Below are 16,052 nucleotides of genomic sequence, written 5' to 3'. Positions count from 1 at the left end.
TTTATGCGGTTGAAGTTAAACAATTTTAGTTGTGTTGGTTGGTTCCTTTATAAAAGTGTGACACAACTTACCCTGCAACTTGTGAGAGGTGTGAGCTGGCAATGTGAGAAAATCTATACCTAGCATCCTTGCCTCCTAGATGGTTGGTTGTGCAACATGGCTATCATGGTCATCAAATATTAGCAAGTGCTTGTCGATGGGTGATACACCCCCTGGAACAGAGTGCTTGAATTGGTAAAGCCAATTAAGGAATAATTCCTTGGTCATCCATGTATGTTGTTGTGCTACCATGCAAGCACCTAGCTCCTATTTCGACATATAATTCTATAACTTCCTCTTTCCTTTAAAAAAATAGAAACCTGGAATACTTTTCCCAAAAGCGTTAATGCAGCAAAGAATGGTAATCCATTCATAGCTCTTCGAAAGTATATAAGACACATTCTGACTTCCTTTCCTCACAAGCACCCACATTGCTCCATTTCTGCCAGCCATCACACCAGTTTCATCATAGTTCCACATATGAGCAAGACCATATGGATTAGCAGAATAGGCTTTTGACAAAGTATCATAGAAAGCAAACACAATTGTTGGTCTCAGACTCAGTGCCCTATCTATGTTGAGGCCTTCAGTTGTCCACAAGCTGAGTTCCAGATGTTGGGCCTTGAAACCAGACCACCGTGACTTCCCAAGCATGCCATCCTTGAAAGGGATTTGTCTAGTCTCACAAATCTAAGAGACAACTGCCTTCAAGTTGATGGTCTAAAGGCCATGACCAACTGCATCCATCTCTTGGCACCACTGAAAATTTTCTTCTTCTTCTTTAGTGATGAGGATTGTTGGAGGACCTTTCTTGGATGTGATTGTGAAACCACCCAACCATTTTGACAGTGTTGCACTTGGGATAACCCATTTATTTGATGCACCCCGTATGGACATGTCATTGTCCTCAACATTGTGGATTGCGCCTTCTATGTCCACTACCGACCATAACTTCTATTGCATTGTATTTTTTACTGAATTTGAAGGTGGAGTATGATCTTCCACCATGGGTGGGATAGACTATTGATTGAGATCCTCTACTATTGGGGGTATAGGTTCTAGATTATTATCAACATGAGGTGGTACTTTTGCTTCTACATGGAGCATGAGTCCTCTTTTATGTGAACGCACCCTCATGCATGTTGATCTCTTCTTTCCACCATGAGGAGTCATCTTGTCTACCTTCCATGTCTGCACACAACAACAAGAACATGTATATTAGTTGTCCAAAAAATTAAATTATGCAAATTAATAGCAATTATACACTATTATGATTGATATGTTTAAACTTAAATGTCACAAGACAACTAATATATTGTTTGAAATTTGCTACTATTAAATGGAACCAACTAGCCATGTGATGTTGTAGACTGATGTGTGATGATCAATACTAACAATAATGCTTGTTATGGAAGGGAGGTGCATTTTCAGATTGAATGACAACACGCTGCAAGATATCAGTGATACTTGAATAGTAGGACTATGGTTCCCTTTTACAAAAAGTAATATTTGGTCTAAAGTTAGGCCTGCAACTATTTGTTTGTTTATTGTATTGGACACTTGTACAATAGGGGTTTAAAATGGTTATTATAAACCCACAACACTTATTCTAGTAAGGATTCAAGGTCAAAACCTTTGGGGTCTAGTAGATGTAGTGGTGAAGCTAGAATCGGTTCTTTCCAAATAATTACTTGATTGTATAGTCGAGAAGGGGTGTTAGGCTTACAATTAGGTTGAATGTATACTTTGGTAAAAATTAATGATGGGATTTATTCATTGACTACTGTACAAAGTAGTTTTTTCCATGATAGGTTTCAGAGTATTTCCAAACTTCAGGACCATAGTTTTCTAAGAAAAATCTATTGATATAGATGGTTTGCCATGATTGAAGCCTAAGGTTGAATAGTTTTGAATAGAAACAAGATCTTGGGGGGAAGACAAGATCATCACAGGGGTATGGACAAACAAAGAATTGGTGAACATGATGAGCATGCTTCATAATCCACTATTGTTGTGCTCGAATGCGTGGATATGGGATGTGAATAGGCCATTTTTGGCTAGAATAGTTGAATGGGACATGGGGAAAGATTCACAGAGATATTTGAGGATTTCGTAATCTTCATCATTGGGAGGCAGGGTTGCAATAAGACCTTGACTTGTTAGTGTGTGGTGGAACGTCAAATAGTTTTGCCTATCATTTTCATAATTTTTTACAATCTGATAGTGTTGATCTATGTTTGACATTTCCACACTCTACTATGTCCATGTGTGTTGTCTGGAATGTATCATTTTGACTTGTCCATAGTCATTTTCATCATGGTTTAGATAGAAAAAAGTATCATGTGACCCTAAAACATTAATTAATAGTACAGGAATGAGTGGCCATTTACAAACATAGACATGACAGTAAGCATGAGGGTGACTGATAGGGAGGCAACCTAGTTTGCCATCAATTTGGTTTCTTTGATGGTTTTCTTCTATCCCTTTTCGAGTTCCAAGTCTACCCCTCTAAACTTCTAAGGGCTTCCCTACCATTTGTTTGCTTATCTCACCTTCCTCAAGCTCACAAAGTAATCTTGTTCACTAAATCCTTGTAGGGGTTTAGGGCACACACACATTCTCTCTCTTTTTGCAAAACCACCCATCTTGTTTGGTTTAGCAAACTTTTCCATATGGTTACACAATGTCTCATTTTTAGGCTTTTAGCCTTATGGATCTTTTCCCAGTTCTCAGCAATTTCCTTCCCCTGCAAGTTATCTCCTTCAAATTACTGATACCTAGTTAGACTATCACCAAGCTCACCTAGGATCAGTACGCAGAAATGGCGATTGCCATTTCCTGGTCTCTCTCAAATGAAAACCTACTATACATTTCTGGCTCTGCTTGACAATCTCCAAAGATCTTGTGGAGTTTCAAGTCAGAGCCATTTGATTATTGCAAACAAGGAACAAAATGAAGAGGAAAGTTTTATTGACAGATCCTAAATTTATTCACGGGTTCAAAACAACAACTCACATAATAGAGAAATGAAATAATGACATTAACAACATACATGAAATGAACAGAAATGAAACTCTAATTGAAAACCAGAAAATGGACTTCTCTATTGCATTCCAAAAAATAAAAAGTGTTCTCTGGGGCAATCAACAAACAATGATCAATGATTCATGATCAAAGATCCATGATTAACCATTCACCTCTTACAGATGCCCATTGGGTCTTTTTATACATACATCCTCTATTTGGAACTCCTCATATTGGATAAGATAAATCTCCTTACCAATGGTTTGAAATTTAACTGTCTGATCTTCCTTGATCTCTTTCTATGCCTTGCCACGTGGCACCCCCTGATTGGCTCCATGGTCCCAGCCCTGCCACCTTAGCATGACCTCACTAGCCACCTAGAATGAAGCTCTCTTGTCGGGCCCCACCTTGGTTGCCAATTTACAAAGGATAACCTTCATGCATCTCACCATAGTGTTATAGAAATAATCGTTTGATCATCCCAGACTTGCTCACCCATTAACTCGCCTGAGTTGCTCTCTTGTCGGGTCCCACCACTTGGTCGCCAAGTCATAGGGAATAAGTTTCGTGCATCTCACCATTGTGGTATAGTGACCGTCGTTGATCCACCTTCAACCTGCACGGTCATTAACTCACCTCTTTTGTTGCACATTCTTTGTCACCAAGTCGTGAGTATTATCTAGCAATCATCTTCCCATTGCAGTATAGTGATAGTCGTAGGATCATCCACAATCACCGTCTAAATATAGGTCAAGTTAATCGTCAAGGAAACTTTAAACTACTCCTTCCAATACCTGATACAACCACTCCAAACTCTGGTGAACTCATCGGGGTAAGACTTGCTGATCGGGGGTAGGTCATGCTGATTAGAGAAGTTTTAAAAACTTCAATTAAACAACCATACAAATAGACTAGAGCCAGTCCTTATGTATCTACATGACCACTGGAAGGTCTCACAAGCCAAAATTAGTTAATGGCATTTCAACCCTTAGGTACTCCTACACCACACTCCCCCCAAAATAAAGAAGTTAAGTGACTGTGCTTGGTAGCAAGGAAAGATCAATTCCCGACTTAAAAAAGTCTAATTTAGGGACCCAGATCACTTCAGAATCAAGTTTATGCATCCACTTAACCAAATGTTTCATGTAAACCTGTTGTCTAATCTTCTTGAGAACACGGGAATCCAACACTTTCTCAGCCTGAGGCATGGAAGGAGAAAGTAATGGCAGGTCGGCAAGTGATTGTTGAACATCTGAAACTCACACATCCTCCTTGGGAAATTGTCCCTTGTAGACAACCAAATCTGCGACATTGAAAATGGGAGACAAAGCAATGTTAGATGGCAAATCAATCATAGAGGCATTAGAGCCATACTTGGCTAAAATTTTACATGGGCCTATTCTCCTTATTTGTAGCTTGCTGGGAACCCCTTTTTGAAGTCGAGCCTTGTTCAAATGTACCATCACCAAATCTCCAACTAAAAATTGCACATCTCTCTGGGTAGTATCAACTCAGGCTTTAACTTTTTGTGAAGAATCTTGGAGAGCTCGCTTGACATAGTCATGAACCTCCTTCATAGATTGAGTGACATCATCAACTTGACCAATTCTATGCAACAAATTACCAAGATTCCATAATTCCATAACACCTCATGGGTGCATATCATACACTATCTCAAAAGGACTCTTCCCAGTAGATTTGTTGACACTGTCATTGTAGGAAAACTCCGCCTGGTGAAGAACCTAATCCCAACTCTGTCCATATTCTTTTTTCAAACACCTTAAAAGGTTTCCAAGGGTCCTATTGACCACCTTTGTTTTATCATCTATTTGGGGATGATAGGATGTACCAAAATACAAATTAGTTCCCATCCTTTTCCAAAGAGTTTTCCAGAAATGTCCAAGGAATTTGACATCTCTATCTGAAACAATACTAACCGACAAACCATGGATTCTTATAACCTCTTTGAAAAACAAGTGTGCAATGTTACTAGCATCATGGGTAGTTTTACAAGGAACAAAATGTGCCATCTTACTGAATCTGTCAACAACAACAACAAATGCTATCATAACCAAGCTTTGTTTTGGGTAATCCAACCACAAAATCCACACTTACATATTCCCATGGCCTTGTAGGAATTGGTAATGGCTGATAAAGACTAGCACTAGTAGTTGTACCTTTATCTTTCTGACAAACCATACACTGCTCAACATACCTTCGGATATCCCTCTACATTTTGGGCCAATAGTAGAACCTTTGTACAAGTTCCAATGTCTTATTAAGGCCAAAATGACCACTCAAACATCCATTGTCCTTTTCTTGGATCAGATTTTCCCTCATCGATCCTTTGGAAACACACAACTATCCACCATTAAACAACAAACCATTCTGCAAAGTAAAGTTAGCATATTCACTATGAAAGTGATTCTGAAATGCTTGACAAACCTTGTAAATGGCTACAAAATCTTCATCATTGGGGTACAAACCCTTGAAGTAATAAACTCCAATACTTTGAATCTGCACTTCTTGACCTGCTAGTATCCTTCTACTCAAAGTATTTGCTACTTTATTACACTGTCCTTTTTTATGCTTAATAGAAAAAGTATATGACTACAAATACTCAACCCATTTAACGTGCCTATGACTCAACTTATCTTGTGAATTCAAAAAACTTAAAGCTTGATTATCTGTGTAAACAACAAACTCCTTAGGTAACAAGTAGTGCCTCCACTTCCTAAGAGATTGGACAAGAGCATACAACTCAAGATCATAGGATGAATACTTCTTCTTGGCATCATTGAGCTTCTCACTAAAGAAAGCTACAGGTCTATTCTCTTGACTCAAAACAACACCAACTGCTATATTACTTGCATCACATTCAATTGTGAACAACTTGTCAAAACTAGGAAGAATGAGTATCAGTTGTGTAGCTACCTTTTGTTTCAAAAGTTCAAACCCTTTGTTAGCCGCATTGGTCCACTGAAACTTAGTCTTAACTCCTCCTTTGATGGTATCTAGCATGGGTGCACAAATCTCACTGAACCCTCTAATAAACTTCCTGTAGAACTATGCCAAACCTTGAAAACTTCTTGTAAAGCGGAAAATCGAACCCTAGGTGTTCCCCCCACTCCAAGGAGAAAGGAGGTCACTAGGATTGATGGTTTTCACTTAGGAGAGACTTTACATTCAAAAGAGGGGTTGAAACCCACAAGATCCAATCCCACACAATGCAAGATTGAATGCTGAATGAGTTTCAAGGGTTAAAACAGCAAGGCTACCCTCTTTTGTAAAGAATGTAGATAGAAGAATTGAACTAGGAATGCATGTAAAGTAAGAAAGATTCGCTTGTAGATGGAGATAGAGACAAAGGATGAAGCTACGGACCTGGAATTAGCAGTAAAATGTCGAGACGATGCTATCCTACAAATTTGAGCGAAAGTTGACGGGACGATGGTGCCCGGAGTGCACACGGTCCTCCGAAAAAATCCACGAAACGAAGGGGGATCTGTTTGTCTCTGCACAAGGATTCCAAATCTTCAATTATAGCCACGTACCCGCAACCTACACACAAAAAGAGAGGATGATTGGGGGGTTAGGGATTAGGGGTTTTCCTTTAGGTCAAACCCTGGTTTTGGAATTAACCAAGAAATGAGAATGTTGTAAATGTAAATGTCTGTAATGTAATCAAGTACTGATACCTTGTTGTAAGAATGTTTGTATTCTTACATGCGAAGGTGTAATGATGTTGTATGTTGTATGTGATCTCCTCTTCAATGGTTGAATCCTTGTCTTGAATGCAACACTTAGCCTTGAATGGAGACTTAGAATGAAGGAATGCTTGAATGTTTGAATATCGCTTCCACCTCTTGTACGCATATATTTTTCCACTTACCACCCACCCTTTCTGAGAGGGGAAATGTAGTTTATATACTTGTCAAGAAGACTGATTTTTCTGACCTTAGGCTAACCTAGAAGCATTGTTTTCCAAATTGAAAACTTGAAGACCCGATGCCCAAAAAGAGACCGGGCCCAAAATAGGGCCAGGGACCAGGGCGCTGGGCGCCATAGTCCTGGGGGACTAGGGCACTGGGTGCCATGGTCCTGAAGGACCAGGGCACCCAGCGCCCTAGTCCCACCTCCTGGGATAGCAAGGTGCAAGGAAGGATCAGGCCACGGTGCAGAAATTTGCAGTTTTTGATGTTGCAAACAGGTTTCCAGGTCTGCATTCAGGTTCAGTGTTGCGTCACCATCGTGAAGACCCAAATGCAGTCAAAATTGCAAGTGTCACAATTTTAGGATGCTACATTTAGCCCCCACTTTAGCGAGAGTATAAGCATATGCCCATACTTCTGGTAAAGTACAAGGAAACAACATTGAAAAACTTTCACCACGTCAAGGAGGCAAGATACACCAAGCCCCCAGTGGACTAAGGATCTTACGACTTTGATTGACAAAGTAAAAGGGAAGATCATGAGGGAGAACCATGACTGTCAGTAGTAAGGTTCCCTCACTATGAGTCATGCAAGAAAGATATCAAAAATTTTCAAGGCAAAGCTAAGTTCGCCAAGAAGTTTTTAAGTATCCTGAAGAGATATGGATGGAGTGTATGCCCCCTACGTTAAAGTGATCACACATGCCTCATCAGGAGTGATTGCTTTAAGGTAGTGATACACATAAGAAATGAGAAGGGGAAGGGGCATGTTACCACAAAGATTTATCCCCCAAGTGTGAGATAAACCCAAGGATAATAGACACAAAACACAAAGCACGAGGTGACTTTGCTTTCCTCAGGGTCAGTATGCTATATGATAATTCATGTATATCATATGTATGTATGCATAATTGTTCTTCATTCCCCAATCAAGGAAGGTCACCTAGAAGAAGGGAACACATGTGTCTTTTGAGTCAACATGAGAGAGACCAAAAGAGATCTCAATGCTTTGCATCATCCTCAAGTAGACAACACTAAGGACAACAAATAGAAGAATGAGAATAACACATAGAAGAAGTAACAAAAGATATCAAGAGAGGAGAGAGTCTGTTGTGCTAATGAACTAGTCTAGCATGTCATCCACCTCCCGATCTTGCTGATCAATATTTCGAGAAGGCAGGAAACATGCTAGAGGAGGAACATCCAACACAGCAGATGGAGCTATCACAAGATCCAAACAAGGGCTATGTTCATGTTCCAAGTCATGTTGTTCTTGTCTAGGAGCTAAGATAAGTGCTTTAGAAAATTCGTTAGATAAATGGTTATCAATATCAACATATTCATATTCACTATCAGAAGCAAGAGAAGTAACATTTTCATCATGAATAACATTTTTATCTATATCATCATCAAGATTTATAAAAATAGGATCTTTAACTCGCACAGGATCAAAACCATCATGCATCTTATGTTTAGGAGATTTTGGATCAATTTTCGGCTAAGGAGAAAATGGAATAATACTAGCTGAAGGTGTTTTTGGGGATTGCAAAGTTTGAGAAGCAGCTGCACGAGCTCTAAAATGGCACTTTCGTCGGCGTTCACGCGCAGAACGATTTCATCTAGTCTTAGTAGGAAGTTGAGAAGATTGAGGAGGAGGAATGTTCTCATCCTTATCACTTGGGTGTTTAGGTTGTGGTCTCTTAGGTTGGATAATCGGAGAAGAGGAAGGTCTCTTCTCTTTATAAAAGGAAGGAGGAGGAACTGCTCCATATAAAGGAGGAAAATTTGGTTTAGGAAGGAGACCAAGTCCATCATGAGGAGGAGGTATAGGTCTACTTTTAGAAGGTTTATTAGACATAGACATAGTCACATCCATAGGAATGGGTTGGGAATCTTCTTTAGGAAAGACATTAGTTGTATCTTTCAAAGGAAGAAATTCATTCTTAAGAATGATAGGAATATCAAGTTTGGGTGTTCTAGGTTCACTTAGAGATAGGATCATATCTTTTTTCCACTTTTGATAAGATTTGAAAAGATGATCACTTCGCGGTGGAAGAGATTGGAATTGTTTAGGCCAAAAATAATCAATAGGAATGCTAGAAGTTCTTTCAGCTGGTTTAAAGAGACTATGATTGACAGTAACAACTTCACCATTATGGGGAAATTTCAAACACTTGTGAATAGGAGAAGCAATAGCTTTCATGGAAGATAGCCAAGGATAGCCTAGCTTCACACGAATATGTTCGGATGATGGAATAATAGCAAAGCTCACATCAATGGATTTGTTATGGAACTCAATAGGTAATGTAATAGAACCAATTGCAGGAGAAGAAAATGCATCAAATAATTTCACAACCACATTTTTTTGGTCATAGATCACTTGATTCAATTGCAAAGTAAAAATAAATTCTTCAGTAATAACATTAACCATGCAAGAAGGATCAATAAGCACTCCACGACAAGGTGTATTCTTGATTTTTGCAACTATATATAAAGGACCATCAGGTGCCCTAATAGTTTCACTAGAATAAAATGTGATGGAAGGTTCTTTAGGGATTTTTTGCTGCTCTACAAAGTTAATCACATTCAGAGTCATAGACACAAGACCATCAGGTGAGAAAGAGGAATCATTAGTTTCAATCACATTACAGGTATGAGAAGGTAATGGATCGGTAAAAATCTTAAGATTTTGGTTAGGAAGAGATACAGATGTGTTGCCTTTATCATTCACACCTGAAACAAAGATAGTATTATTATCAATCAAATCTTGAATTTTACCCTTTAAAGAAAAACATTTTTCAGTATCATGCCCAGGTTGACGATGAAATTGAAAAAAAGATTTGTTATCAAAATAGGGTGAATTAATCTTTGTAGGATCGATTTTCTTTATAGGAGGGAGAGTAAGCACATTTTGTTCCAATAACTTATTCATAATACTATGCAATGATTCATCCAAAGGAGTAAACTTTCTTTCTTTCTTGAAAAACTTAGAAATAGGAGGCACACCTGATGTTGCATTCACATTGTTGTTGATGATGTTTTCATTGAACTTAATGAACCCTCTATTCAGTTTAAACTTCCCAAATGGTTGTTGACTACTATCACCCTTATCACTCGGAGCCATAGGATTTGCTTGTTCCATTTGACTCACACTCAGTTGATAATTGTGAAGAGTTGCACACAACTGTTGGAAAGAAGTAAACTCAGAAAACAGAAGTTTTTCTCTAATATCTTTTTGTAAATTAGAAATAAAGATTCTTTGAATATCATTATCAGGTACTGGAAAAGAAATTTGAGCACACAAATGCTTATATCTACCAATGAAATCAGTCACTTTTTCTTTAACACCTTGTTTACAATGCATTAAATCAATCAAAGTAACTTTAGGACTTATACTGTTTTGAAATTGTTGGATAAAAGCATTTGAAAGTTGTTGGAAAGAAGTAATAGAATAGGAAGGCAACAAGCAATACCATTGTAGAGCCTTATCTCTTAATGTTCTAGTAAATAGTTTTGCAAGCAACCTTTGGTCATGAGCAAAATCGGTACATACTATTTGAAAGGTCTTAACATGTGTTAGAGGATCGCCTTTACCATTATAAAGCTCCAACTGTGGGATTTCAACATGCTTAGGAGGGATAGCTCGAACAATGTCAAGAGAAAGTGGGCTCGCAACATCAAATGTAGGCACACTAAACTTAGATTGATTCATAGAAGCAATTTGTTACTGTAAAGAAGAGACAGTTTGTGCAAGATTGTTAATGGTCGCTTCAGTCGAAGAGTTCGTATTAGACATGTTAGATTGTGATGGAGGTATTATGTTATTGAAAGAAGGTATTGATTGAGAGTAAGGTGGTGGGACACTATGATGGTTAGTCATAGGAGATGATTGGAAACAAGGAACACTACTAGGAGGAATGGAATGGTTGAATGAATTGCCCCCTTGCGTCATGTTCTTTTGTGGAGATGTAATAGGGACACTCATTGAAGGAATGAATGAAGAAGTCGGATTGAATGAAGGAAGAGGGTTAATTGAAGAGGAAGGATTGCCCCCATGACTGGTGATCATAGGTGGAATGTTTTGTATTGAAGTAGTCATTATGTTTGATGTAAAAGTAGGTATACTAGCAATAGAAGTTGTTAAAGGAATAGAATGATTGACTTGAGTAGGAGGTTGTGTATAACCTAAAGTTTCGGCACAACTCTTCATCGGCATCACATTCAAATCCACGATGTGTGCAATACCACACAAAATATCAATTCCATTCTTATCACTTTGAACCATATGTTTTAGACCCTCAATTAATGAAAGAGCTTGACTATCGGGGTATTCATGAGACATCCATTGCTGAAAATCATCAAATTGGTTATCCAATTTCGAAAGTTGTTCTACAGAAACCTCATGGAGAGCTTCTTCATCATTAAGAGGATTAGAGGAATTACCCGTGTCCTCGTTAAAGAGGCCATTCAAATTAGGTTCCATCTCCTTGGTAGTTAAACCTTGGAAAGACTTAATTCTAAGGCTTCGTCTAACGGGAATAGTGTAAGTAGGGCTTATTGTTGTGAAACTCATGCACTAGAGAGGGAGAGAAGATTTTGAATTTAGAGGTAGCAAATTTCAATAAAATCAGCCAATCTCCTAGATTTAAGCTGTTAAATGCAATCACGACAATCTCCCGAAATTTCGGAAAAAATGTTGGGGACCGTGGCAAACAGAGTGCAAACGGTCCTCGCAACTTTTTTCAAAATTTTCAGGGATGAAAGTTATGATGATTTTAAAGCTAATCTGAAAAAATTGAGTGATTTTACGATCTGTAGATAGGCCAAATTAAAGTTGCAATCTCAAAATTGAACCCTACCAAAATTGTTGAAAAATGCAAAATTTAAATTTTGAAAAAGAGAGGGAAACTGAAATTTTGAATTTTATGATTTTAGAGGGAATACTGAAAGCAATGCAAGCTTTGAAATTTAAAAGTTGACTCAATTTCACACAAAATTCAATTTTGAAAGTGGAAATCAAAGTTGTTGCAATTAAACACTTAATTTCAAAAGTCACAAATTGCAAAAATTTGAATAAAGCACTGAAATTTTGAATGAATGCCAACACACTTTTTAGATTTAGGACAGTAAGAAACACAATTTTGACACAAAATTTCAATTTCCACAATTTTTAAATAATTAGAAGCCTTAATCCAAGCAATCACTAGACCAACTTTGACTTTAATTTTGAATGTGTTAGAATTGATGAAATTAGCTAAGATTCCGGATTCTAGCAGAAAAATACAGTAAGATCTAACTCCCAAAATTTTGAAAAAAATGTCAGGGACGATGGCGCTTGGGGTGCACACAGTCCTCGCAACTTTTTTCGAAATTTTTAGGGATGAAAGATATTTTGATTTTGTTGCGGAATCCAAAGTTACAGCCGATTTGGAGATGTTTTGATCAGTGAAATTATCGGTCAAAGGTTGAATCAAGAGGGTTTTAAAAATTAGGGTTTTGACACTTAACCACTTAATTTTCAGAATTAAAGCACAAATACGAATTGACAATTTGTAATAGAAGGGTAGATCTGAAACAAGCATTAACAATTAAACATTTCACAAGCTCAATTACTAAAAAGAAAATTTTAGGGTTTTTATGCAATTAACCTCTAAAATTTGCAAAAGATCAAACATGAAAATGTAATTAAGGAAGCAAATTTTTCAGATCTAACCATGAATAATCATAATTAGGATGTTCACGTCGGGTTCACCAAAATATAAAGCAGAAAATCGAACCCTAGGTGTTCCCCCCACTCCAAGGAGAAAGGAGGTCACTAGGATTGACAGTTTTCACTTAGGAGAGACTTTACATTCAAAAGAGGGTTTGAAACCCACAAGATCCAATCCCACACAATGCAAGATTGAATCCTAAATGAGTTTCAAGGGTTAAAACAGCAAGGCTACCCTCTTTTGTAAAGAATGTAGATAGAAGGATTGAACTAGGAATGCATGTAAAGTAAGAAAGATTCGCTTGTAGATGGAGATAGAGACACAAAATGAAGCTACAGACTTGGAATTAGTAGTAAAATGTCGAGATGATGTTGTCCTACAAATTTGAGCAAAAGTTGACAAGACGATGGTGCCCAGAGTGCACACGGTCCTCCAAAAAATCCGCGAAACGAAGGGGGATCTGTTCGTCTCTGCACAAGGATTCCAGATCTTCAATTATAGTCACGTACCTGCAACCTACACACAGAAAAGAGAGGATGATTGGGGGGTTAGGGATTAGGGGTTTGCCTTTAGGTCAAACCCTGGTTTTGGAATTAACCAAGAAATGAGAATGTTGTAAATGTAAATGTCTGTAATGTAATCAAGTATTGATACCTTGTTGTAAGAATGTTTGTATTCTTACATGCGAAGGTGTAATGATGTTGTATGTTGTATGTGATCTCCTCTTCAATGGTTGAATCCTTGTCTTGAATGCAACACTTAGCCTTGAATGGAGACTTAGAATGAAGGAATGCTTGAATGTTTGAATGCTTGAATGTTTGAATATCACTTCTGCCTCTTGTACGCATATATTTTTCCACTTACCACCCACCCTTTGTAAGAGGGGAAATATAGTTTATATAATTTTCAAGAAGACTAATTTTTCCGACCTTAGGCTGACCTAGAAGCATTGTTTTCCGAATTGCAAACTTGAAGACCCGATGTCCAAAAAGAGACCGGGCCCAAAATAGGGCCAGGGACTAGGGCGCTGGGTGCCATGGTCTTGGGGGACTAGGGCACTGGGTGCCATGGTCCTGAAGGACCAGGGCACTGGGCGCCATGGTCCCACCTCCCGGGACAACAGGGTGCAAGGAAGGATCAGGCCACGATGCAGAAATATGCAGTTTTTGATGTCGCAAATAGGTTTCGGGGTCTCCATTCAAGTTCAATGTTGCGTCACCATCGTGAAGACCCAAATGCAGTCGAAATTGCAAGTGTTGCTATTTTAGGATGCTACACTTCTTACTTCACTTGTTGTCTTTGGTGTTGGCCAATTTGTGATGGCTTCCACCTTTGATGTGTCCATCTTCAAATCTCCTCCTAAAACTACAAATCCAAGATAGACAAGTTCCTGCTTCATAAACTCACACTTCTCCAAGTTTATTGTTAGTTTCTCATCATACAATTTTTGCAATACAATACTAAGATGCTCTAGATGTTCCTCTTTAATTCTACTAAAAATCAAGATATCATCTAGGTATACAATAACAAATTTACCAATAAAATCTTCCAGCACTTCATTCATGAGTCTCATGAATGTACTGGGATCATTACTAAGACTAAATGGCATAACAAGAAACTCATAAAGTCCTTCATTGGTTTTCAAGGTTGTTTTCCATTCATCACCTTCTTTTATCCTGATCTGACGGTATCCGCTCTTGAGATCAGTCTTAGTGAAGTACTTTGCACCTCCCAAGCAATCCATCAAGTCTTCAATTCTTGGGATAGGAAATCTATACTTGATAGTGATTCTATTTATGACTCTTGAATATGTGCATAGCCTCCATGTTCCTCCTTTCTTGGGTGCTAACACTGTAGGTCCATGGCACAAGGACTTATGCTCTTTTTTATCAACCCTTGGTCCAATAATTCTTGGAGTTGTCTAGCCAATTCCTTGTTCTATTTGAGTTTCATCTTATAGGCTTCTTTGTTGGGTAATGATGCTCCTAGAATGAAATCAATATGATGGCTTATGGCTCTAATAGGAGGTAGGGTTGTTGGTGCTCCATCACTTATGATCTCTTTGAAGTTGTTTAGTATCTGATGCACTTCATGAGGTATTTGAACCTTCTTTTCTTGCTTTGCTTCCCTTCATTTCACTATAAGAGAAAACCCCACTCCTTCTCCCTCCTTAAGAGTGTTAATGAACTCCTTTTCACCTACCAGTAATGCATTTGGGCCTTTAGTTTTGCTGATCTCCCCTTCATCACTTAGGGATTGAATATGGTATGTAACTCCATCCTTTTGAAAAGAATAAGAGTTCTTCTCTTTGTTGTGAATGGCCTTTCTGTCAAACTACCATGGTCTACCAAGAAGTAGATGGCAAGCATTTATAGGCAGGATGTCACACAAGACTTTATCCTTATAACTACCTATGTTGAACTCAACCCATGTTTGTTCATTCACTACCACATGTTGCTCCTTGTTGAGCCAAGTGACCCTATATGGATTACTATGTGGAATTCTTTTCAACTTTAGTTTACTTACTGCTTCTTCTAACATAATGTTGTCAGTAGACCCCAAGTCTATCACCACTCTACAAACCTTACCAAGGACCTTGCATTTGATTCTAAACAAATATCTTCTTTGAGTTGGTTCTTCTTTGATTGGTTCCTTAATCAAGGCTCTTCTCATCATTAAATTTTCTCTATCTTCAGGAGCTAATCTCACACCTTGTGTCTTGCTACTTTCTACATCATCTTGCGCATATGTCACTCTTCTTTCACTTCCTTGAGATGAGGAGGATTTCTCTAGACATCTATAGGTAGGGTGACCCAACTTTTGGCAATTGTAACACTTCATGGTGGAGAAGTAGGACCCTCTTCCTAGTCCACTAGATCTACCTCTTCCCAGGTTGCTAGATGATCCCCTTCCTCTATAGTTTCTCTTTCTATGTGAATCCTTACTTTTCTCTATAATTTTGGACTCTCCTTGGGACATTTGATCTATTCCTCTTCCACCAAAACTACCTCTTTGGCCTCTACCATCTTTTCCTCTGCGTCTTCCTCTATTGCTTTGTTCTTGCTTCTTTTTAATCTTTTCCTCCACCTTCAGTGCCAATTGATAGCACTTATGCACAATGTTAGTACATAACAAACTCAACTCCTCTTGAATATTCTATCTAAAGACATTCAAGTATCTGGCTACCTTGATGCTCTCATCCTCTACCACCTTGCATCTCAGACACAACTTTTGAAATTCCTCAGTGTAGTTGCTCACATCCAAGTCTCTTTGTCTCAGGTTTTGTCTCCTTTTGTGCAGTTGGATCTCATAATCTTCAGGGACATAGGCTTCCCTCACCTTGGCTA

At 38.3% G+C, this 16,052-nt stretch overlaps 1 protein-coding gene across 1 annotated transcript; it reads right to left on the bottom strand.

Annotated features, from left to right (window-relative positions):
* Positions 1–324: 324 nt before the first annotated feature.
* LOC131858141 (uncharacterized) lies at positions 325–693 on the bottom strand. Its single transcript, XM_059211191.1, has one exon. It carries the CDS (start codon positions 691–693, stop codon positions 325–327), a length of 369 nt encoding a protein of 122 aa, XP_059067174.1.
* Between the last annotated feature and the right edge of the window lie 15,359 nt (positions 694–16,052).

Source organism: Cryptomeria japonica, chromosome 1, assembly GCF_030272615.1.
Source record: "Cryptomeria japonica chromosome 1, Sugi_1.0, whole genome shotgun sequence".
In the NCBI taxonomy this organism is placed as follows: domain Eukaryota; kingdom Viridiplantae; phylum Streptophyta; class Pinopsida; order Cupressales; family Cupressaceae; genus Cryptomeria; species Cryptomeria japonica.
Note: the sequence above shows the minus strand (reverse complement) of the source record. Positions and strands in the feature narration are given on the sequence as shown.